The sequence below is a fragment of the Erpetoichthys calabaricus genome, chromosome 8 (genome assembly GCF_900747795.2).
Source record: "Erpetoichthys calabaricus chromosome 8, fErpCal1.3, whole genome shotgun sequence".
Classification (NCBI taxonomy): domain Eukaryota; kingdom Metazoa; phylum Chordata; class Cladistia; order Polypteriformes; family Polypteridae; genus Erpetoichthys; species Erpetoichthys calabaricus.
This window is the reverse complement of record NC_041401.2, coordinates 100541338-100563949: the sequence shown is the minus strand read 5'-3', so window position 1 is coordinate 100563949 and position 22612 is coordinate 100541338. Positions and strand designations below refer to the sequence as shown.

At 45.4% G+C, this 22612-nt stretch overlaps 3 protein-coding genes across 5 annotated transcripts in view; 1 reads left to right on the top strand and 2 right to left on the bottom strand.

Annotated features, from left to right (window-relative positions):
* bud23 (BUD23 rRNA methyltransferase and ribosome maturation factor) overlaps positions 1 to 1455 on the bottom strand; it is a 40900-nt gene extending 39445 nt beyond the window's left edge. Inside the window, exon 1 of the mRNA XM_028807169.2 lies at positions 1323 to 1455. The gene's annotated coding sequence lies outside the window, so the exon portion shown is untranslated. The remainder of the gene's footprint in view (positions 1 to 1322) is intronic.
* Positions 446 to 2227, top strand: dnajc30b (DnaJ (Hsp40) homolog, subfamily C, member 30b). The gene has a single exon (XM_028807165.2). The coding sequence runs from the start codon at positions 486 to 488 to the stop codon at positions 1404 to 1406; it is 921 nt and encodes a 306-aa protein (XP_028662998.1). The 5' UTR covers positions 446 to 485; the 3' UTR covers positions 1407 to 2227.
* Positions 2228 to 7607: 5380 nt separating this feature from the next.
* Positions 7608 to 22612, bottom strand: part of LOC114655879 (SH2B adapter protein 2) — a 78567-nt gene continuing 63562 nt past the window's right edge. For 2 of the 3 annotated variants that reach the window (XM_028807164.2, XM_051930786.1), the window contains exons 4-9: positions 22346 to 22437; positions 20126 to 20226; positions 19250 to 19405; positions 18556 to 18758; positions 16471 to 16642; positions 7608 to 8389 (exon numbers count right to left, since the gene is read on the bottom strand). In XM_028807164.2, coding sequence (XP_028662997.2) covers positions 8073 to 8389; positions 16471 to 16642; positions 18556 to 18758; positions 19250 to 19405; positions 20126 to 20226; positions 22346 to 22437 — 1041 coding nt within the window. In that variant the 3' untranslated portion in view covers positions 7608 to 8072. The remainder of the gene's footprint in view (positions 8390 to 16470; positions 16643 to 18555; positions 18759 to 19249; positions 19406 to 20125; positions 20227 to 22345; positions 22438 to 22612) is intronic. The other variant, XM_051930787.1, reaches the window with a different exon arrangement.

The following is a 22612-nucleotide window of genomic DNA, read 5'->3' as shown; positions in this document are numbered from 1 at the left end:
CTAACTACATCCACTCCTTGAATAGTGACCAGACATAGAAGAGGTTTGGTTAAGTAAGAGTCAATAATCAATTCCTTGTTTTTGCTGATGTTAAGATGCAGACAATTTTCCCTGCACCGTGAAACAAAGTTCTCCACTTGACTCCTGGAAATTGAGCCGGTACTTTGAGATTAAAAATCCAACTCCTTACGTACTGCAGCATACCGGCTGTCTATTCAAAACGTTTAAGTACACATGTATATAATTTATTATTCCTTCCCAAAATGACTGTTTAAGCAGTTTAAAAAACATTCAGTACCGGCATCCTTCCCTGTCTCCTTCAAGAGCTGACAGCGAGCTACCCTAACTAGAGGAGCCGCTTTAAACCGGTCGATCTTGCACACGCAACTTTAGAGTCTGTTTTGCTGATTGGTTGGCAATCAACGGAAGTCATCAACGATTGGCCGCGTTTCCGGAAACAAGTGAGGGAGGCCATCAGAGCTGTGATGGCGGAGGTTGCCCGGTCTCATAGACTTGGGTTGCTCCGTGTTGTCTGTGGCTGTCATGTACCTGCCAGTACCCTATGGACCGAAGGCGGCGTGAGGACACCGGAGGATCGGGTCACTATTCCCGGTCCCGAAAAAGGTAACCGGAGAGTGGGGGTGACCCGGCTGAAGTCTGCCCTTTGCGAAGCCGGCGGTGCCTACCTCTTAATATTTACCGCTGCGAGAAGACTCGAGTCGGGTCTGCGGCAGAGCTTTAGTGGTTGGCCGGCAATTCGAGTCACGGCCGGCAGGGGTCCCTTCACCCTCGGGCCGCAGTTGAGCAGGACCTACGTACGCAATGGCAGCGGAGCCCCGGAGCTGCAGCTATACAGAAGCAAGACGGCGTACTACGACATCCTCCAAGTGACCCCCAGCGCTACTCAGGCACAGATCAAGACGGCCTACTACAAGCAGTCTTTCTTGTACCACCCTGACAGAAACGCTGGCAGTGAGGAGGCTGCGCTGCGCTTCTCGGACATTAGTGAAGCCTACACGGTACTGGGCAGCATCAGTCTCCGCAAAAAGTACGACCGGGGCATCCTGAGTAAAGCCGACCTGCTGGGTACTGGCAGACCTTCCCCCAACGAGGGCCCATCAGTGTCCAAGGAGCGAAGCCAAGGAAGCCACAGTCAGCGGAAGTGGACACGAAACGGCAAACCCGTCACCCACACCGGGGACAAGCCGATCTTTGACTTCGATGCCTTTTATAAAGCGCATTACGGACAGCAGCTGGAGCGAGAGAAAATGTTGCGCGAGTTAAAGAGAAAGCGCCAGGAGAACGAGAAAAAGAAAACCAACCTGAACAAGATGACCGAGGTGTCCGCGGGAATCATCCTGGCCATAAGTTTACTCATATTCTACAATTTGCGCTCGAGTATGTGAGCCGCGGCCTCTGCACAGTCGTTCACATTTGAGCAGTCAGACACTTCACCGAATGCCTTGGTGACTTTTGTTAGCTTTGTGTCCTTTTTTAACCCCCCCCCCCCCTACCGGGCGTGTGTTGTAAGGCGATGGCCAGCTTCAGTTTTAAAGTAATCAGTAGTTGAACAGTAACTGTTTCGGTTTAATCAGATTGGCACATGCTTTCTTTCAGCTCCAAATGTGCCAGCTCTTGGCAGCAAAGAGAGGCTTTGATTTGGAGGAGTAGCTTTTCACCAAAGTGAAGTCACGTCCTTCAGGGTCATTGCATTGCTGCCTTATCGCTGGATGGCAGTTCACACATATAGGATGACAGTCTGTTAAACAATGCCATTTCTGGTTTTAAATGTTTCCACCCAAGCCATTGAAGCCCCAACGCTGGCAAAGTCCCTTTGTTGGAGCAGCTTCTTCACAACAGCAATTACAGGGAGAGGGCCGATCACCTCAGTGCATGGTGCCTTATTAGGATTCTGTTATTTATGGTTGTATGATGGTGGTACGGAGTACACTTAACTACCACAGCAAGGGAACTGCACAGAATTCTTCAACTTAGTAGAAACTTATGCCACACTTGGCCATAACTGAGGACCTTTCTGTGGGATGTGGTTGCATCTGCGGCTATTCCCTGGTTTGAGAAGGTTTCTCTACATGTACGTGTGTGTCTTTCGAGGACAGAATTTACAGACTTAAAACTCCATGGATGACTGCAGAAGGAGCAGCCTGCACTGGACTGGAATCGGACATTTCTGGTGTAAAGATAAAAATTAAAAACACTTTTAAATGAAGCTGCTTTTAGTCAGATGTTTTGTGTCAAGAAGTAGCAGCGTATTTTAAGATGATGAGCCAGACAATCAGGAATGAAAAGCTGCACCCGCTGAAGCCAGCTGGCCTCCCCTCCGCTCTGCAGCCCAGTTGGTGTGACGGCTCGACGGAGGTGCTTTGGGGTGCTTGTCTTGACTTCTTCCCAGTAGTAAATGGTTTTATGGACTGACTGATACTTCATCCTCGACTACTGTCACTCATTTTACATGTGTTATCTTTAAAAAGGATCATTCAAGCAACCAGTAGGGGAACCTCAGAGGAACTTGAGACATGGCTGCAAGAAATGGTATTAGCTGTAATGACACATTATATTTAAGAACTTAAGCAACACATACACTGAGACTAAATCCAGAAGGAACTGGTATCTGTTTTTTAAGAAAAGCTGTTAAAAAAAAATATATATATATATATATGTATGACCACAGACGTTAAAAGTCACAATCACTTATGCTCAGTGCTTTAGTTTGGGGTTTGAACCATTTGCCATATTTGAACTTACTTGCCTAGTTGAGACTTCAGCCTTCCCTTTAACAAGCTTGAGACCCCCGTTTTTTCTAAGCAGGTTACCAACAGAAAATTGTCCCTTAGCTCCTTAGCCTGCAGTGCTGCTGCAGTGACCCTCGTGTGACACAGAAGGACAAGGCCCTCAGTTTAGTCCGATTCACTCCTGAAAATATAAAAAAAAGAACTTGTAGTGCATAAAAGTGGATAACTAGAACCCCCACCGGGCCATTTGAGCCAAGTTCTGTTCAAGTGTGACAAATTAATCTGGGGATGCTGGTGTCCTCCATTTCTTGTAGGTCTGTTAACATTTATTTAACTAAATTTGAGGCTTTATATAAGAATGCACTTTATGAACTAAATAAAAAAGGTTTATTTTTTGTTACCGTTTCAATAAATGCCTTGAAAGACACTCGGACTGTACCTTCAGAATGGTGTCCTGTACTTCGTGCGCTCATGACTACTTTAACTTGGTCTTCTCTGAGATATTCAAGTTTTATTTCTAATCCTTAGGATATTTATAGAAAAGAGCAAATTGCAGTTAGAAAATGTATTGCTCATTTTAACATTTTGGTCTAGAACGTTCAAAGGTAAAAGAATACTGTGACAAGGCAAACAGTGAAAAACTGAATGTTTGAACCACTGGGCTCTGGAGGAGAGCGGTGCTTCACTTCATACCAACGTCTGGGCACAACCTACTGCTCATGAGGCTCAGGCCGTGTGGAGTGCCATCCTCTTTCCATCACCTGCACTGTGAAAAGTGGCACCTGATGATTTGGTGGCAGAGGCAGCACTGCTGATCTGTCACCAAAGATGCTGTGGGGCTGCTGTGTCCCTCATGTACACCATAGCTTTAAAAAACTAAGGAACTCCCAGCATTTACAAATCTTAGCAAGAACTAAAAGGATCAGTTGGTTTTCTAGCGCCTGGCCTGTCTTGTATATTTTTACTTTAATTCTCTACCTTCAGTTTTCTCGGGTCCTGCATAAGGGGTGCTGTATGACTAGGCACCCTTTGTGCCCACCCTAGTTGATTCGAGAGCGTTACAGAGCTCTGTGACAGGTACCAGCTGCGGCATTCTGCACACAAGGGCCCATTACAGGTGCCTGTCGTGGCCAAGTCTGTTTGAGGTGTGCCATTTCCTGCTCATACCCATTCCAGGTAGACCTGCACATGGCAGTTACATGCCCACTTTGGCTGCGCAAGCTCTGTACAGGTCTAATGCTGGAGTGCCACTCCTGGTGACTTCATTAGGGCCCATGGTGTTGTTCTGGTTCACTTGTGCTGATTTAGGGGTCCTACACAAGGGTGTTACAGGTGCTTGTTGTATTCCAGCCTCTCACGTAATTGGGAGAGCTCATCTACTCTAGTTGTCCCACCCCACACAGGCCTGGCACTAGCAGGCCCACTCAGGCTCAGGTAAAGGACTTTGTTCTTGGCCACTGAAGGGGGTCTTTTCTGTAGCTGGCCTATTCCAGGTGTGCCCCACGCTGGCCTGAGTGACAGTTTAATGTGGCGAGGTCTTCACTTCTTGCATGGACCTTTGAGTTCACAAGCTCAAATAAGACCGGAGACGCAGGTAAAAGAGAGTTCTTTAATTGTTACCGTCTACAGTCTTGCACTGCACAATGGCAATACGATATTACACTATAAATACGGACCATTGATCTTTGTACATACACTCAGAAAATGCAGCATTAGATTTGCAAATACAGCACAGCATTCTGTGCGATTCACAGATAAGTTGTGGACTTGAGTGCCCGTCTCCAAAAACCCACCATAGTTTACTCGGACAGCACAAGGTCTTCTAGATAAACAGAAAAAGGTTGATTTGGCACAGCATTAAAATACGAGCAGTTCAGACTTGAACTTCATCTTATAAGTTAAAAATCCTGCATCACGGTGGTCCTCTGTGCAGCTGTCACTCACTGATGTTTGGGCTCCATTTAAGTTTGAACTGCTTTAGTACATCCCACCCTGAGGTGACAAAGTAGCACAATGTGACATCCAGTCTGCAGAATGGCTGCTAGAGTGACATTAGAGTGGGGTGACAGGGTAGGGCTGTATACCGTTTGCCAAAGTTTAGGAAACAGAGTCATTTGAGGGAGCCATCCTGATGCTGTCCAACTTCTCGGGTTTCTGCTGTCCCAATGAGTCTCAGAAGAAAAGAATTAAAACTGAGGTGGCTTTCATCAAAGTTCTGGGGCTGAGCCGCGCTTGGTCATTTGTGGGCTTTCCATTCATGCTCCAGTTTTCATTCCAGTCTGGTTCTTCCCTTTGTAATTTGGAAGACATTGGTCAGACTAAAACAAATGGCGTCCCCTAATGGCTCCCCCAACCCACTGCCTCTGGAGAGATAGCAATGATGGCTGATCGGCTACGTGAATGTCATTCGCTTCTACTTCTGCGATTGTACAGGTCTGAACTGAAAAATGACAGTTTAAAAATTAAAAAAACTGATTCTGGTGTCCCCGGAGGCCTGCAGCCCTGCCTTTAATCACCATGCTTGTGTTTAATGGTGTAAGTGTCAGAGCAGGGTGAGGGTTTAGGTTTCTAAAACTTACCTGATTTTGCCGTGTTTTCTTCACGTGAGCAGATTTGTTTTCTGACTGCACTCGACTTTCTAAACGTCAACGGCTTCATAGTACGCACTGTCATTTGCGATGGTGCCTGAGGTCCCTTTTTAAACTGTCACTCAATGGCAGTAAGAAGAAAAAAGATTGAAAATGTTCATGTATGAGAGATTCCATACCACCAATGCAGTAAGCGTCACATCCCTTTAGCACAGCAGTGTGCTTGGTGACGTTACCTGGACACTGTGTGAGGACTGAGAGCCGCCATAAAGCAGCTCGTCTTTTATGGGGGTCACACTTGTCACGTGTGCAGAGTACACTGAAGGTCTCACTTGCATGTTCTAATCAGCATGCAACATACCACCACTCTGAAGAAAGCAGGATCAAGAAATGAGCGAATGTAGGGACTAAAGGCAGGCACTGGACTCCAAGTGATACGCTGGTTGGAATAAAAAATGAGCAACTGGGCCACATTTGGGGACCACTCACTGGATCAGAAATGAACAGGAGCCAGGGAAATCTCTACTGCTGTTAGGAACTTCAGCCTCGATGGCTGGCTCAAATTGTGGACTTTTGTCAATGGCCAGAATGCTTCGTGTAGAATGAATTATATACAGGTGCTGGTCATAAAATTAGAATATCATGACACAGTTGATTTATTTCAGTAATTCCATTCAAAAAGTGAAACTTGTATATTAGATTCATTCATTACACACAGACTGATGTATTTCAAATGTTTATTTCTTTTAATGTTGATGATTATAACTGACAACTAATGAAAGTCCCAAATTCAGTATCTCGGAAAATTAGAATATCAATTAAGACCAATGCAAAAAAAGGATTTTTAGAAATGTTGGCCAACTGAAAGGTATGAACATGAAAAGTATGAGCATGTACAGCACTCAATATTTAGTTGGGGCTCCTTTGGCCTGAATTACTGCAGCAATGCGGCATGGCATGGAGTCGATCAGTCTGTGGCACTGCTCAGGTGTTATGAGAGCCCACGTTGCTGATAGTGGCCTTCAGCTCTTCTGAATTGTTGGGTCTGGCGTATTGCATCTTCCTCTTCACAATACCCCCATAGATCTTCTATGGGGTTAAGGTCAGGCGAGTTTGCTGGCCAATCAAGAACAGGGATACCATGGTCCTTAAACCAGGTACTGGTAGCTTTGGCACTGTGTGCAGGTGCCAGGTCCTGTTGGAAAATGAAATCTGCATCTCCATAAAGTTCGTCAGCAGCAGGAAGCATGAAGTGCTCTAAAACTTCCTGGTAGACGGCTGCGTTGACCTTGGACCTCAGAAAACACAATGGACCAACACCAGCAGATGACATGGCACCCCAAACCATCACTGACTGTGGAAACTTTACACTGGACCTCACGCAACGTGGATTCTGTGCCTCACCTCTCTTCCTCCAGACTCTGGGACCTTGATTTCCAAAGGAAATACTAAATTTACTTTCATCAGAGAACATAACTTTGGACCACTCAGCAGCAGTCCAAAGGCGAGACGCTTCTGATGCTGTCTCTTGTTCAAGAGTGGCTTGACACAAGGAATGCGACAGCTGAAACCCATGTCTTGCATACATCTGTGCGTGGTGGTTCTTGGAGCACTGACTCCAGCTGCAGTCCACTCTTTGTGAATCTCCCCCACATTTTTGAATGGGTTTTGTTTCACAATCCTCTCCAAGGTGCGGTTATCCCTATTGCTTGTACACTTTTTTCTACCACATCTTGTCCTTCCCTTCGCCTCTCTATTAATGTGCTTGGACACAGAGCTCTGTGAACAGCCAGCCTCTTTAGCAATGACCTTTTGTGTCTTGCCCTCCTTGTGCAAGGTGTCAATGGTCATCTTTTGGACAACTGTCAAGTCAGCAGTCTTCCCCATGATTGTGTAGCCTACAGAACTAGACTGAGAGACCATTTAAAGGCTTTTGCAGGTGTTTTGAGTTAATTAGCTGATTAGAGTGTGGCTCCAGGTGTCTTCAATATTGAACCTTTTCACAATATTCTAATTTTCCGAGATACTGAATTTGGGACTTTCATTAGTTGTCAGTTATAATGATCAACATTAAAAGAAATAAACATTTGAAATACATCAGTCTGTGTGTAATGAATGAATCTAATATACAAGTTTAACTTTTTGAATGGAATTACTGAAATAAATCAACTTTGGCATGATATTCTAATTTTATGACCAGCACCTGTATACATGTTACAGTCTAAAATGGCGTAAAATCTAAAAACAGACAGACCTGTAGCTTGAGGTGCTAGCAGCTCAAATTCTCACCACCGTGAGCCGTGCTCTTTAATTAGAGGCCTGGAAGGCGTAGACAGGAGTGAGACATGGGAAGCACTGTGGCACTCCAAGAGTTGATGTTGGCGTTTGTGATAAAGTGTGTTTAAGTGCCAGTTCAATGGTCAGTCAGCTGTGAAGTGGAGCCGAAAACAGAACATCATCTATGCGGCATTCTCTAGATTGTTCCATTTCTGTTTCAGGAAAGGTGTGACCCATTTCCAACAAAATGTGCCACCAAAGTGTAGTTGATTCATTCTGAGACACCCTCACAGTCCCGTTTACCAAGTATAAAAGTCATTGTGGGAAACCAAAGGATTCCAAAAGTGTGCAAAAAAGACATTAAAAACAAACTAGAAGAACAGCACTCCCACAACTGTGCTACTCCGCGCCAGGCACTATATATCCATGTTCTGATCTGGCCAGCTAGGCACACCTCTCAGTAGAACGAGTACTGGTTTTCCACAGCTCGGGTTCTGCGGGAGCCATCACTCTCGTGGTAATCCTCTGAGCTGCCCCCTGGAGGCTCCAGCAGTCGCTCAGAGCTGTTACTCCGGCTCCGTAAGCCCCCTATGGCCGTCTCCCCGCGAGGAAAAGGTGGCAGGGATGTTGGTGAGGAGGAGGCTGAGGATGCCAGGGTCTCTGCAGGCTGGCTGGCTGGCTGAATGGATCCAGTGAAGTAGTGCTGGGAGTGCAGAGAGTCGTTTCGACAGGTGGGCAGGCTGGTGGGCTGCTGGAGCTGAGGTGCAATGGGCTCTTAAAAAAAACAAAAAAACACACAGTGGGGTTATTGAGGTTTGACTCCTCTTTTGTATTCCTGCCTCTTTTCAGACTCTGTGTTGCATGAGACTCACTGATGACAACAGCTACAAGACGTCACAGTGTGCTCCGCGTAGTAAACAAGACGGGGTCTTTATGAAGCAGAGTCACAGCATCAGCGACTAGGCTGGGGTTTTCTAGTCTAATTTGGTAAGTTTGTTTATTGGGACCCATCAGTGACCTTCCACATTTTAAAAATGTTAAGACTTTGGACTTCCAACCCTGAGGTTGTGGGTTCAAATCCCGCCATTGACACCATGTGACCATGAGCAAGTCGCTTCACTTGCTTGTTCTCCAACTGAAAAAAAAACCCCAAAAGAAACGTAACCCATTGTGTCCAAGTCAAGCTGGATAACGGCACCAGAAGTGTTTTCATCCCCAGCAAAAGGCTGCCATAAGCGTGTTACAACTTGGACAGAAAAATGGCTGGATTTCTACCGGGAGCACTGTAAGGAGGTGTCATTACTATGAAGCATGACTGATCTGTCACACCTAGAGCTGGATTCTGGTGACCCTGAAATTACATTAAGGGGAGTAAGTAAAAAAAAAATGTGACGTTTGTACCCAATGTCCCTGGAGATGCTGGAGTTAGCAATGCCATGTCAGGCCTGTGTGGAGCAGAAGTGCCAGCGTGTTTTAACGATGAATGCCCTCGAGTCCCTGCAGTGGGAGGCGTGCCATCGTTTCCTCTTCATGAGATGCTCTTGGGAGAGACGGAGTAAACGCACATGCAGGAGAGGGGATTTCATTTCTGAATTTCCTCTCTGCAGTCAGCTCGCAGTGCTCCGAGACTCATTCCAATTCATCAGGCGGTCTCGGCGGATCAATTTGTGGTTTAAAGACGCATCCATTTCCAGATTTCGCCCGCAACTTAATCCAACAATTTTTACCAGTCAGCCGTAGAAGTAAGTGAATGAGTATATTAGGAAATAATGTCAGCTACGGGCCACAGAGAGGCTGGGGAATATTATTAGCAGCCATAAGAGACTGGTAGGCAGGGGAAGCTGCTGAGAGCTCCAACCCAAACTGACGGCTATTAATTAAAATGCATGGAAGAGAGTCTCAAACTGAAGAAATTGATTCTTTTTGTTTATTTTTTTTTTGGCGTTCATATTTTGATTACCATGTTGCTAAAGTGCAAGAGCAGGTGGTGTGAACACCGGCCATGAAATGTCATCAGGTTAATAAAAGACCACCGGCTTCATGTGTTCACAGGACCCTGGCCTCTCACGGCTGCCTCAGACTCATCAGGCCTCCCTCCAGAGTGCATATGCAGTGCCAAAGTAAGAGCTGTGATAGGCGGGCTAGTGAGGTAAGTAAGCCAGGGGCTCACTTCCAAAGCTGGCCCCTGAAAGGGGTGCTGGGGTACTGGTCTCAGTGTGGATGTGTTGTGGCTAGGGTGGTGGGAGTCCTGTGATGTGGCCCCGTCGCTTTGGACAGATGTATGATAAACCACATGTTGTTTCCCGCGCTGATCGCTCAACCTCGATTGTCATGAGAAAAAGGAGAGAAAGGAAAACGCACCATGTGATGAGTCTCACTGCAATGTCCACCTGCTGGCTTTGGAGGAACACTGACCAGTGCGCAGGATTAAGTGCCTTTCAGAACAGAACTGTGTACGCAGGTAGAGTTATCACCCAACTCATTGGAGGACTTCTGTTTAAGAGAGAAGTCAAGTAAATTAATGGTGACAAGGCACAAGGATTTCGTGGGTGTTTGATGGAAATGATGAATCCAGAGGGTTTTGGGCAGTGAGAGTGACAAAGGGTTCATTAGGACCACCTAGCCACTGAAGCAAAGTGGGCAGTTTTACACCCAGTGGGTCAGGCTGACCAATCACAGGTCAGAGTCCCATGGAATGCTTTTATATTTGTATTAAATTGGAATGACTTCATAAACATTACAGGCCCTTCATTTTGGCTCATATCTGAACAAACCCACCCATAGCACCACGTCAGGGGGACATTTGCAGATTAGGAATGTTTACTCCATTGTGGCAGCTGTGCCAACAAATATTTAGTGTGACAGTGAAAGAGTTGCCCAGAGAAACTGTGGCTCGTTGGGTGTGAAGACTATTATGACAGATCAGCATGAGCAGGCATGAATTGATTCAGTTTACACGTCCATCAGACTACCTAAGGGCCTCACTCTGGGCTCACCCTAAGCAGGCAGATTTAGAACTTCTACAGCACACCAAGAATACTTCAAGCCAAATCCAGCCCAGATGCAGACAGGGATGGTAAGCAGTCAATAGAAAATGTCACAGCAGTTTCCCTGAGTCACTGAGCCAGAGTCTGAGATGGCACCTTGCAAACTATGAAGAGCTCCACATGTCTGAAACATTTCTGAACATGATGCAAAGCACTGATCTTCAGGGATGGCTGCCAGCAAGCCTCAAAGATCCTTTTGGACAGGCCAGACCCTGCCTACAGCATCACTAGCATTGTTGGACTGTTACTTCTGCACACAGTAGCCAACATATACTGAAATACATGAAGCTGACCACCCGGCATCATGATGACCACTGACTCACACTTATGTCACTATGTATGAGTGACAAGTGCAGTGTCAAGCTGGCCAGCTACTGTCAGCAATGAGTCCCCCTTGATGCCACCCAGTTTAGTACATGGAGATGACAGACAGCTGTGCAGTGTGGCCAACAATAATCATAAAGCTAACGGCAGGTGTCATGTCATGGTGTGGCCTCATATTGACATTTTTTCAACAGTTGATAACACTCCTTCTTCTTATGCGCATTATGACGGTGCAGACTGGTCTCAAAACAGGACAATGCCCGACCACACCACTGTCGTAATGCCTAAATGAAACTTGGGTGGCATGTTCTGGAATGCCAATCATAATACACTCCATCTGCAGATCAGTGCCTTCCTCAAGGAGCAGCCACATAGGAAGAGTCTGACAAACGAGAGGAGACCACCAAGCTTGCTTGTATCTCCTGCAGACCTTTTATCTTTATGAAGATAAATTATGTCAAGCTGCATGACTTGGTAGTTTGAAGCAGGTAGTCATAAACTTTTGTGTAAAGACGTGTTTCCTGGCTTCACTGTTAAATGCACTTCGCCTTAATTTACACCGGTGTCCTTGAGAATGCGATTCTCTTTAATTCTGATTGATTCATTTTATCAACATTTTCAAAAATGTTAAAGACTCTGAGTTAAGCTCCCTGTTTGAGAATGACGAGGATTCAGTCTGAGTGGCATGTGTCCTTTGGTTCGAGATGAGTGACTTCTAGTTCTGTGATGACCAGCACCACGCACATCAGTCCAGATGTGGGGTCCCTAGTGTGGGGACCGACAGAACAGGCCACATGTCACCCTCTCGTGCCTAACTGATAACATGAGTATTAAAAAGCCCACGTGGGGCCACATGCTTCAGTTTACTCCGGTATCCCTCTATCTGTCCATGCAAACTGAACCTCTAGGTGCCGCTATTTACTCAAAAAGCTTATTGTTTAAAGGACATTTGCACACAAAACATCAAATTTCCCACTTCACTCCCACCTTCAAAAAGCACTGCTTACTTTAAAAGTTCTCTCTTGTCTGAGACCAACCCCCCCAAAAAACAGTAAGCAATCACAAATGTCACATCAGTAAATATGAATATTATTGTGTGTGTATATATACAGTATATATATATAGCTCAAAAAATTAAAGGAACACTTTTTAATCAGAGTATAGCATCAAGTCAGTGAAACTTCTTGGATACTCATCTGGTCAGGTAAGTAGCAGAGCGGGTTGTTAATCAGTTTCAGCTGATTTGGTGTTAATGAAACTAACAACAGGTGCACTAGAGGGGCAACAATGAGACAACCCCCTGTGGTGCCCGGCTGGGGGTGGTAACCACCTGGGACGCCCGAGAAGGGCTTGTGCCTCCTCCAGACCTCGACGGGGCGACTGCCCTGGGGGCCACGGGTACAGAGCTGGGAAGCTCGACCCTGTAGGGGCCTGTGGTCACCCCAATACCTGGAGAACCCTGGACCCCAGCACTTCCGCCACACCAGGAAGTGCTGGGGGGGAAGAGGAACAGGGACACCCAGAGTGCCTCTGGGGATACAGCCGGCACTTCCGCCACACAGGGGCGTGTCGGTGGTAGATTGCCGGGGACGCACCTGGAGCACATCTGGGTGCTTATTTAAAAGGGGCCGCCTCCCTTCAGAGGGGGACTTGAGTCGAGAGCGTAGTTGGACGAGGTCTCTGGAGGGGAGAAGGAGGCGGTCTGAAGACTGAGAGAGAAGGCATTGTGTTGGCCAAGGACTGTGGAGTATTGGGGTTTGTGAGAGTGACATATTGTAATGAAGACCCTAAATAAACGTGTGTGGGGTAAATCTAACGTGTCTGCCTGTCTGTATCCAGGTCATATTCCACACCCCAAAACAGGAATGGTGTAACAGGTGGAGGCCACTGACATCCCCACCCCCAACCCCTTATCTTTTCTGACTATTTTTTCCCTAGTTTTTCATTTGGCTACAGTCCGTGATGCAATACCTGGACCCTACAGAGGTTGCGCAGGTAGTCCAACTATTCCAGGATGGCACACCTATACGTGTCATTGCCAGAAGGTCTGCTGTGTCTCCCAGCACAGTCTCAAGGGAATGGAGGAGATTCCAGGAGACAGGCAGTTACTCTAGGAGAGCTGGACAGGGCCATAGAAAGTCCTTAACCCATCAGCAGGACCGGTATCTGCTCCTTTGGGCAAGGAGGAACAGGATGAGCACTGCCAGAGTCCTACAAAATGACCTCCAGCAGGCCACTGGTGTCAATGTCTCTGACCAAACAACCAGAAACAGACTTCATGAGGGTGGCTTGAGGGCCCGACGTCCTCTAGTGGGCCCTGTGCTCACTGCCCGGCACCGTGAAGCTCAATTGGCATTTGCCATGGAATATCAGAATTGGCAGGTCTACCACTGGCGCTCTGTGCTTTTCACAGATGAGAGCAGGTTCACCCTGAGCACATGTGACAGACGTGAAAGGGTCTGGAGAAGCCGTGGAGAACGTTATGCTGCCTGTAACATCATTCCGCATGACCAGTGATGGTCTGGGGAGGCATATCCATGGAGGGACGCACGGATCTCTACAGGCTAGACAACGGTACCTTGACTGCCATTAGATATCGGAATGAAATCCTTGGACCAACTGTCAGACCATATGCTGGTACAGTGGGTCCTGGGTTCTCCCTAGTGCATGACAATGCCGGGCCTCAAGTGGTGAGAGGATGCAGGCAGTTACTGGAGGATGAAGGAATTGATATGATTGACTTGTCCCCATGCTAGTCTGACCGAAATCCAATAAAACACCTCTGGGACATTATGTTTCGGTCCATCTGACACCTCAGCCTGTCCAGGAGCTCAGTGATGCCCTGGTCCAGATCTGGGAAGAGATCCCCCATGATACCATCTGTTGTCTCATTAGGAACATGCCCTGACGTTGTCAGGCATGTATACAAGTACGTGAGGGCCATACAAACTACTGAGTACGATTTTGAGTTGCTGCAATGAAACTTCGCCAAAATGGAATAGCCTGCCACATCATTTTTTCACTTTGATTTTCGGGGTGTCTTTGAATTCAGCCCTCTGTAGGTTGAGAATTTTCATTTCCATCAAACGATGTGGGTTCCTTTCATTCCTAACACATTACTCAGTCCATATCAGTATAGATATCCAGCATGACTTGTTTCCCATTGAGATCTGATGTGTTTTCAAAGTGTTCCTTTAATTTTTTTGAGCAGTTTATATACTGTATATACACTATATGTATATATGTAAATGTATGTATTGAGACACATTACTTAATTATTAAATTCAGGTGTTTCAATAAGACCCATTGCCACAGGTGTATAAAATCACACACCTAGCCATGCAGTCTCCATTTACAAACATTTGTGAAATTAAATGGGTCGTTCTGAAAAGCTCAGTGACTTCAAGCGTGGTATTGTGATAGGGTGCCACCTTTGCAATAAGATGATTCGTGAAATTTCATCCCTGCCGGATACTCCATGGTCAACTGTAAGTGACATTATTGGAAAGTGGAAACATTTAGGAACAACAGCCACTCGACCACAAAGCAGAAGACCACATAAAGTCACATAGTGAGGTCAACGACTGTTAAGGTGCATGGTGTGTAAAAGTCAGCAATTCTCTGCTGATTCCGTAGCTGAAGAGTTCCACACTTCCACTGACATTAATGCAAGAACAAAAACTGTGCAGCGAGAGCTTCATGGAATGGATTTCCTTAAGTGAGCAGCTGCATGCCACCCTCACATCACCAAGTCCAATGCCATGCGTCGGATGGAATGGTGGAAACGTGTTCTATGGAATGACAAGTCATGCTTCTCTGTTTGACAGTCAGAAGGGTGAGTCTGGGTTTGGCGGATGCCATGAGAATGTTACCTGCCTGACTGCATTTTGCCAACTGTGAAGTTTGGTGGAGGAGGGATAATGGTGTATGGCTGTTTTTCAGGGTATGGGCTAGGCCCCTTACTTCCACTGAAGGGCAATCTTAATGCTTCAGCCTACCAAGACATTTTGGACAATGCTATGCTTCCAACTTTGTGGAAACAGTTTGGGGAAGACTCTTTTCTATTCCAGCATGACTGTGCCCCACTGCACAAAGCAAGGTCCATAAAGACATAATTGGATGAGTTTGGTGTGAAAGAACTTGACTGGCTTGCACAGAGCCCTGACCTCAACCCCATCAAACACCTTTGGGATGAACTGGAACAGAGATTGCGAGCCAGGCCTTCTCGTCCAACATCAGTGCCTGACCTCATAAATGCTCGACAGAATGAATGGGCAAACATTCAAACAGAAACAAACCAAACTCTTGTGGAAAGCCTGTCAAGAAGAGTGGAAGTTGTTATAGCTGCAAAGGACGGACCAACTTCATATTAAAGTCTATGTATTTGAATGCAATGTCATTAAAGTCCCTGTTGGTGTAATGGTTAGGCATCCCAATGTTTTTGTCCATATATATATATATATATATTATCACACATGCATGCTTGAGAGGCAGTCTAAGGGTTCCACTGGGAGTAAGACACAGAGACTGGGGTTGTTAAATGGTGCTAATACCTTTTCTCCCTCTTCTACAGACCAGCAGAAGGAAAGTCTGCCTATGACTCCACCTACTTCTGCTTCAACACGCCCTCCTATGAGACCTCACTTCCTGACGTAACCCCACCCTTTCCTGTCTACTCTCTATATAATCAGAAGCTTTATTCCTCTTATTTAGTCTTGTTGAGACTCAGTCTTGAATGACAACTTTGTTTTGTGGTTACCACAGTTTATGGTGTGGACTCCCCAAATCTTTATATTTGTTCTTTGTGTCTTTTTCACAATATATTAGGCAAATCATATGTCGTGCACTCTTTGCATTATTTGGCAGGTACTATATGTCTTTTCCATATAAAGTATGGCCATCCCACTCTGAAAAACTGACTAGCAGTCATTTATTTGGGCCCAACTCACTCACTGTGTTGCATTTCTTTTTCCTTTCCCATTTTGCACTAGCGTAAAAATGCGAGCCCCAGGCTGGGCTCAGTCTGAGGTAAGGCATGTGCGATTGCACTGAGGAGAGAGCAGTCATTCAAAGTGTGGTAACCTGAATGCCCAGTCAGAGTCAGTGGAGCTGGCTTGAAGAGGATGGACAGCTCCACGGGACTAAATGGATGTTTTTATTATTCTGCTCCTCATGAAGAAAAGCCGAAGCAAACTGACACAGTGTCACCCATCACAGCGGACCTGAGGACCTTTGAGGCTCTCTGGTCATTCCTGACAGTCAGTCCCTTCATTACTTATATGCAGCAAACACAACTCAAGAAAAATGTGAAATAAGATCACATCTCTGCTAGGGAGTCTCACTGAAAATACACCAAAAAGCAGATGAACAGGGTTGGAGAATTAATGGAATGGAGAAAACAGTCACACAATCATCTCATGATGGGTGAGTCTTGTCTGGCATTCAGGAAAAGAAGCAATGAGGGGGTTGGGAGGAGGGGTGTACCTGGCAGGGGGCGCGGTGCCTGCACATAGCAACGCAGCGTGATGTCGGCAGAACCCCCCGATTCCAGGGGGATGGGGTGGGCATGGAAGTGGCGCAACATGTCAGTGACTGTCTGGAACCAAAGATGGTGGACGTGGCACTGCCCGTTCTCGTTCACTGACAGGCGAAGATGCTGAAATGAGAAGCAGATGCTGTAATGAGAAACCAGGAAATGCTGAGAATAAAATTATATAATAATAAAAAATAAGCAAAACACCTCACCTGAGTTCATTTCACTAACATACCTTTATACCAAGAGGTCAACATGAAGAGATGACCTTTCAACAAGAAACAGCTACTGTAATTAGGCCACCAGGTCACAAATCCGACCAAACCACTGAAGCACTGCTCTCAGTTTAATGTCATTAGGCGGCTTCTGTCTCCTTTTATCGTTTTTACATTTCTGGAAAGTCAGGAGGCATTAAATGTTCAAAGTGTATAATAATGGCTGGAGACTTTAGGCCATAATGCTGCTGGCTTAAGAAAGACTGTGAGACTATGAGCAAGAAATGTGTCTGAACTGGACAACGTGTGTAGGAGCCTGACAAATAATAATAATAATACCAAGATCAGGCACGGAGTAAGCATGGTTACCAAAGGAATATCAAAGTGTCAACAATAAGAGCACACGTGAGCCATAATGTTGCTGTGTGCCCAGTGCTACTGCAGAATGGACACACACAGTCGAATATTGAGCTACCCGCTGTGGTCAGTCAGTATTCTAAGAGTTTGCCCTGTCAGTGCCTGACCACTGGTATGATTATCAGCCTGAGAAAGTCACTAATCTTACAATTGGAATGAATTGACCAGACATCATACTCCAGGATCAGAGCCTTTATCCCTGCCTGTCGATGCAAATGTCTTCCTCAAGAAGGTAGAAAGGCCAAGTAAATACAAAGATCTTGAAACAGAGATCAAGGGCATTTGAAACACAAAGGCTTGTTTGACTCTTATTGTGGCCATAGCTCTTAGAATCGTTATACATGGCAACTAAATATACCCTCAATGAACTGCCTGGCAAAGCAAATGCTACTCAAAGATCACCCTCCTCAGAACAGCCCAAATACTCTGCAAAGTCCTGACCAATGGGCAGTAAGAGCGCCTAAAGAATCTCTTTCAACAACAACCAGTAGTACCAGTGTGCTATAGTGGTTAAGAGAGGAATCTTTAGGCCTTCAGCTGCCATTACTGTCTCACCGTGTGTCCTGATGAAGTCACTAAACTTGTCTGTGCTCCAACTGAAAGCATGCTCCCATTGGCCTTGGGCAACAAATGACACGTGTAGATATAGCAGACAAAAAAGGTGGAAACCCTGCGTAAAACAAGTGGCCCAGTGCAGACAAGTGCTAGTGCTCAGGTGTGGTCCCTGACTTAAAGAAGGGATTAACATCTCAATATGTGCAGGGTCCTATGTTCAAATTATGAATAGGCCATGTGTTCACTGGGATAGAACAAGTACAACAGGAGACCCTAGTGAATTTGGCAGAAGGCTGAACATGGACGTAAGGAAAGAAAGGGTATGGGGAGATGTGGGCAATCAGGGAGTGCTAAGTACCATCGATGTGACACCACAGTTCTCTCACACACTACATCTAAACCCAATGAAGTATTTATGAGGGAACCCAAGAAAGTGACGCCCACCATAAGACAAATGCTAGCTAGCTGCTCTGGTGTGCCACAATGTCCCTACACCCAGAGAACACTCTTTTGGCCATTACCTGTAAATGTTTACAGGGCACACATGCCATTGCCGGTCTCCTACTCATTTTTTGTTTTAGTGAGCTGCATTTCAGTACTCTGCAAACTGCACTCATTATCACGACTGTCACATTGATGTTTGAGATAAGATCACAAGTAAATAAATCTTCTAGAAACCCTGAGATTACCTGTTCAGCAACCACAAGCACTGCAACAAAAAGGGACTATTTGGGTAAAACCTGACCTAGACCAAAGCATGTCTTTGTCTTTGGAGGATGTCCTCACAAAATGCCCATTTTTCTTCCTCTTGTAACCTGTGACTGCTTTCAGAATGGCAGCTTTATTCACCTTTGCCTTGCCCTGGAAATTGAAGGTGAGGACGTACTCCCCTGGACGCGTTTCACTCTGCCGAATGACAAAGAGTCCGTGGCTGCGAGCTCCTCCAGCTAAGACCAGCTGTGCAGCTCTCACTCGTGACAGTGTTCCATGGAACCATGGGTAATCTGTCAGGCAGATGTTTCCTTCAGAGTCCCTGCCTTCACTTGCCACTCCTGTGGAAAAATAAAGAGTTTAGTTTGTTCTGCAGGAACATAAGTGGACACTAGGTGGTGCCAGAAGAGCTTGCTTTGGCATAAAGGATCAGGAAGGATTTCTCTTCAGCTTGCTGAGGGTGGCATGGGGTCGTGAGAGTGAATTAGCAGTTCTTGAGGGGGAGGGAGGTATGAGCAGCTGGAGTGGCAATCACATGGTCACTGATCACAAATCCTGCTTATGGCTCGCAGTTTAGCCCTGAGCAAGTCACACAACTAGTGAGCACTTCAGTTGGAATAAGAACACAAGAAGCCTTCATTAGGATGTTGTGTCACGGTGTTGAATATAAAAAAACAGGGACAAAATAAATATGGTCAGGGAAGGACGGTGCAAGTCCAAACAGTTCTATCCCTCTACATTTACAAAGTGGAGCACCATAGCACTAGTCACAGTATGTAGCTCAAAAGAGCACCTTCCCTCCAGCAGTCTACTCTCCCACCATGCTGCTTACCTGCTGACTGCCCAGCTCCGCTAAACTCTGATGATTGCAGAAACCTCTCAAGGGGGATGTGTTCAGAGAATGGATAGTCCTTGCAGCGGGCAGGCAGAGTGTTGCGGGGCTCGCTGACTCCAGAGAGACAAGGCCTGTCTGGCAACCTGGGTACACCTTCAAGAGGAAAACAAAAACCTCATCCCTTTGAAAGGCAACAGAATAAGGCACCATTTGGGGACAGTCGGCTTTAGAGCATCAAAAGCAGGTTTACAGTGGCAGCAGCTGCTTGTTTCGTACAAAGCTTTACTCCAAAGTGTCGCCTGAGAAAATAAGGCTAACCAACTAAGTGAGCTTGTCATCATAAATGCTAAACTCATCTAGGGGCAAAATGATTTCATCTTGCCAAAATAACGTGAAGAACTCCAAGCGTCTGACAACGGAAAACCCTTCCAGCGACTCGCTAATGTCTACACATGCAAAATTAGTGGTTCAACTATATTTAGGGACAGTCTCATTATGCTTTTGGGGTTGCTAACAGGCTCAGCACTGCCTGACAGGTGCACTTTCACAGAGAACCCATGTGTGCTTGTGTCAGTGGCAGAGAGGTTACCCTCATTCCATGGAACTTGAAGCAAAATAAAATCCCAAGAGAACAGAGTAAAAGACAGGATTGGTTCAAATAAAAATAGCGGCTGCATCATCAGCGCTCTATAAATACCTGCGTGTTGCTGGTATTTGCTGTCATCAGCACTGACATGATAATAAAGCATTCAAATTAGCAAATTTACAGTTAGCTAGTTCCGGAACATTATTTTTAGTAGGCACTCTACACTTCATAGGGCTCATGACAATCATGATGAAATGGCTCATGTCTGCTTCCTCAGTCACACCTACCTTCTCCAAGCAGCTCACAGCTACAAGATGAACCCGTTGGGAAGTCTCTGCAGGGCCCTCCATGAGGACAAGAGGAGAGTTCTATGTCTTCACCACTGTCACTGCAGATACAAATAAGACAATTGAGCGGAGGACAAACTGACCAATCTTCAGCTCCCTGATGGACCCCGATGGGATACAAAAAAAAAACAACATGGAGTGATGCTTTTTATAAAGTGGCATCGTCCTCATAAAATCATGACAAGCTAGGCTGCTGCCATGTGCCCAGTGTAGCCAACTTGCCACGGCCCTGCATTAGGGAAACACTGCGCAGACTCCAGCAGATGTGCTAATGCTTCCTCCTCATTGTTAGAAATTATTTTCATGTTTTTTTTTATTATTGCTATATAAATAGGCTTAAGATCTGCAAAGCAACAGAAGATTAGAAGATAGAAAATACAGATGAGGCACTAAACACAGGAGAAATGGTGTTTCACAGACATGGCCCTCAGAGAAATCTGCTGCTAGTTTTTAAATCTTTACATGGGCTTGCTCCTGCCTATTTATCTGAACTGTGTGTTTTACACCAGCCATCTAGAGTGCTTAGATCTTCTGGTCAGTTGTCTCTTGTTGTCCCTCGTACCAAGTGTAAAACTAAGGGGGACAGGGCTTTTGCAGCTGCTGCTTCTCGCCTGTGGAACTCTTTACCTCATTACATAAAGGAGTCGTCTACAACTGAACTGTTCAAAACAAGATTAAAGACTCATTTCTATTCACTTGCTTTCCGTGACCTTCAGTAATACTGATGGTTTCCTCTTTGTGATTATATAACATTACTTCTATTTATTATTTATTTTATTTATGTTCATTTATTTTATTTCTATTTATGTTATTTATGTTAATTATATGTTTTTTTCTTCTTTTATTGTAAAGCACTTTGGCCACAGCATTCCTATGTTGTTTTAAATGTGCTATATAAATAAATTGACATTGAAATCAACTCCTTGACTGTCAAAGCTTATACTGTAAATGAAGTAGAATCAGCCGCAGGAATTGTGGACTGATGTTTTCTGTTGAAATTTTTTAAAAAATATGGCAAAATAAAGGTTTCTTCCACATCACTCTGAAGATAACTAATTATGTTTGTTTGCTGTTGTCTCACGTTTAAGGTTAAAACATTTATGATAATCAAACTGGATGTGAAGCACTGACTCTGGCACTGAGGTGACATAAAAAAAAACAATTCAAAGAATGAAATAGGGAAATTCGCATTTCTGTGCTGGATTCCCTGTTCTTAACTGAAAGTTTTATTAATGTACACAAGCCACAATTCACAAACCTGCTTAATCCAATTCAGGATTGTGGGTGGTTGGAGCCTAACTGAGCAGTATCAGGTACAAAGCAGGAATCAGTCCTGAGTAGCACGCCAGCCTATTGCCCAGCCACACATCCACACACTCCCTGGTCTAACTGAGCAAAAACTGTTAGCTTTGTTGTGATGAGCTTGAGGAGAATGCCACACGGACAGGTGAGCATACAAACTCCTCACAGCAGGCTCCTGTCATATTACAAACACAGGGAAAAAGACAGAATTCAGAAAGACGGCACTTCAGGGTCCTGCACTTTCACCCTGAATCCTTCTGGGTTTTCTGCAGACATCCAGACGTCCGTCCCTTCCCAAAGGTTGTTGGGATATCTGTGAGGGTTGGTGCATGCATGAGTGTGTCCCATGACATACTGGCATCCCATCCAGGAATGGTTTAAGTCTTGTTTTCATTGTTATTCAGCTTGTTGTTCCTTGCAACCTTTTCATGAAAATTTAACAGCAAGCTCAGTGCAGCATTTCCATTTGGAGTAAGGCCTACATAAAGGAGAGGGGCCTCCAACTCAGAAAGCATCAGGGCGTGTGAGAACCTTGAAGCGGAGGATTTGCTCTTAGAATCAGCTCAAGCATATACCCATTATATTCCATTCTTTTAATTTGAAGTGCAGGATCTTTAACATTTCTCTTTTGGGGAAATCTCTTTTTGCATTAATGCTTCTGGTAGGAAACAGTGATGCCACCTTCTCTTACGACCACCCCACCCCACACCTGAGCAGCAAAGATCTTGGTATTAAAGGATTGTGCTAAATACAACTTAGCGTGTGCATTCTCACCTCGGTTTTGGACCACTGAAGTCCCATCACTATCACTGTCTCTACATTCTTGTACAGGACTGCCACGGGTGGATCTGCTCTTACCTGGGCTCTATACAGTCCTGGATATCAGCTACCCAAGAGTGCTTCTGCAGTGAGTCAATGGTTTCTAAGATGTATTCTGCTCCGTTCTCCACCTGGAATACAAACATTTCATGAGTTTTCAGGTATGTTACTATGAAAAGAGTTGCTCTAAATCTTTTTCACTGCAGAATAGATCCCTTTACTCAGTTCGGTGTGGGAGAAACAGGCAGGACTGCAGAACCTTCCAGAAAGCTGATGAGTCAGCATTAAACACCTGGACAAGTGAAG

Excerpts from the sequence above, each read along its gene's own strand:
- dnajc30b (XM_028807165.2), top strand. The coding sequence starts at position 486 with ATGGCGGAGGTTGCCCGGTCTCATAGACTTGGGTTGCTCCGTGTTGTC.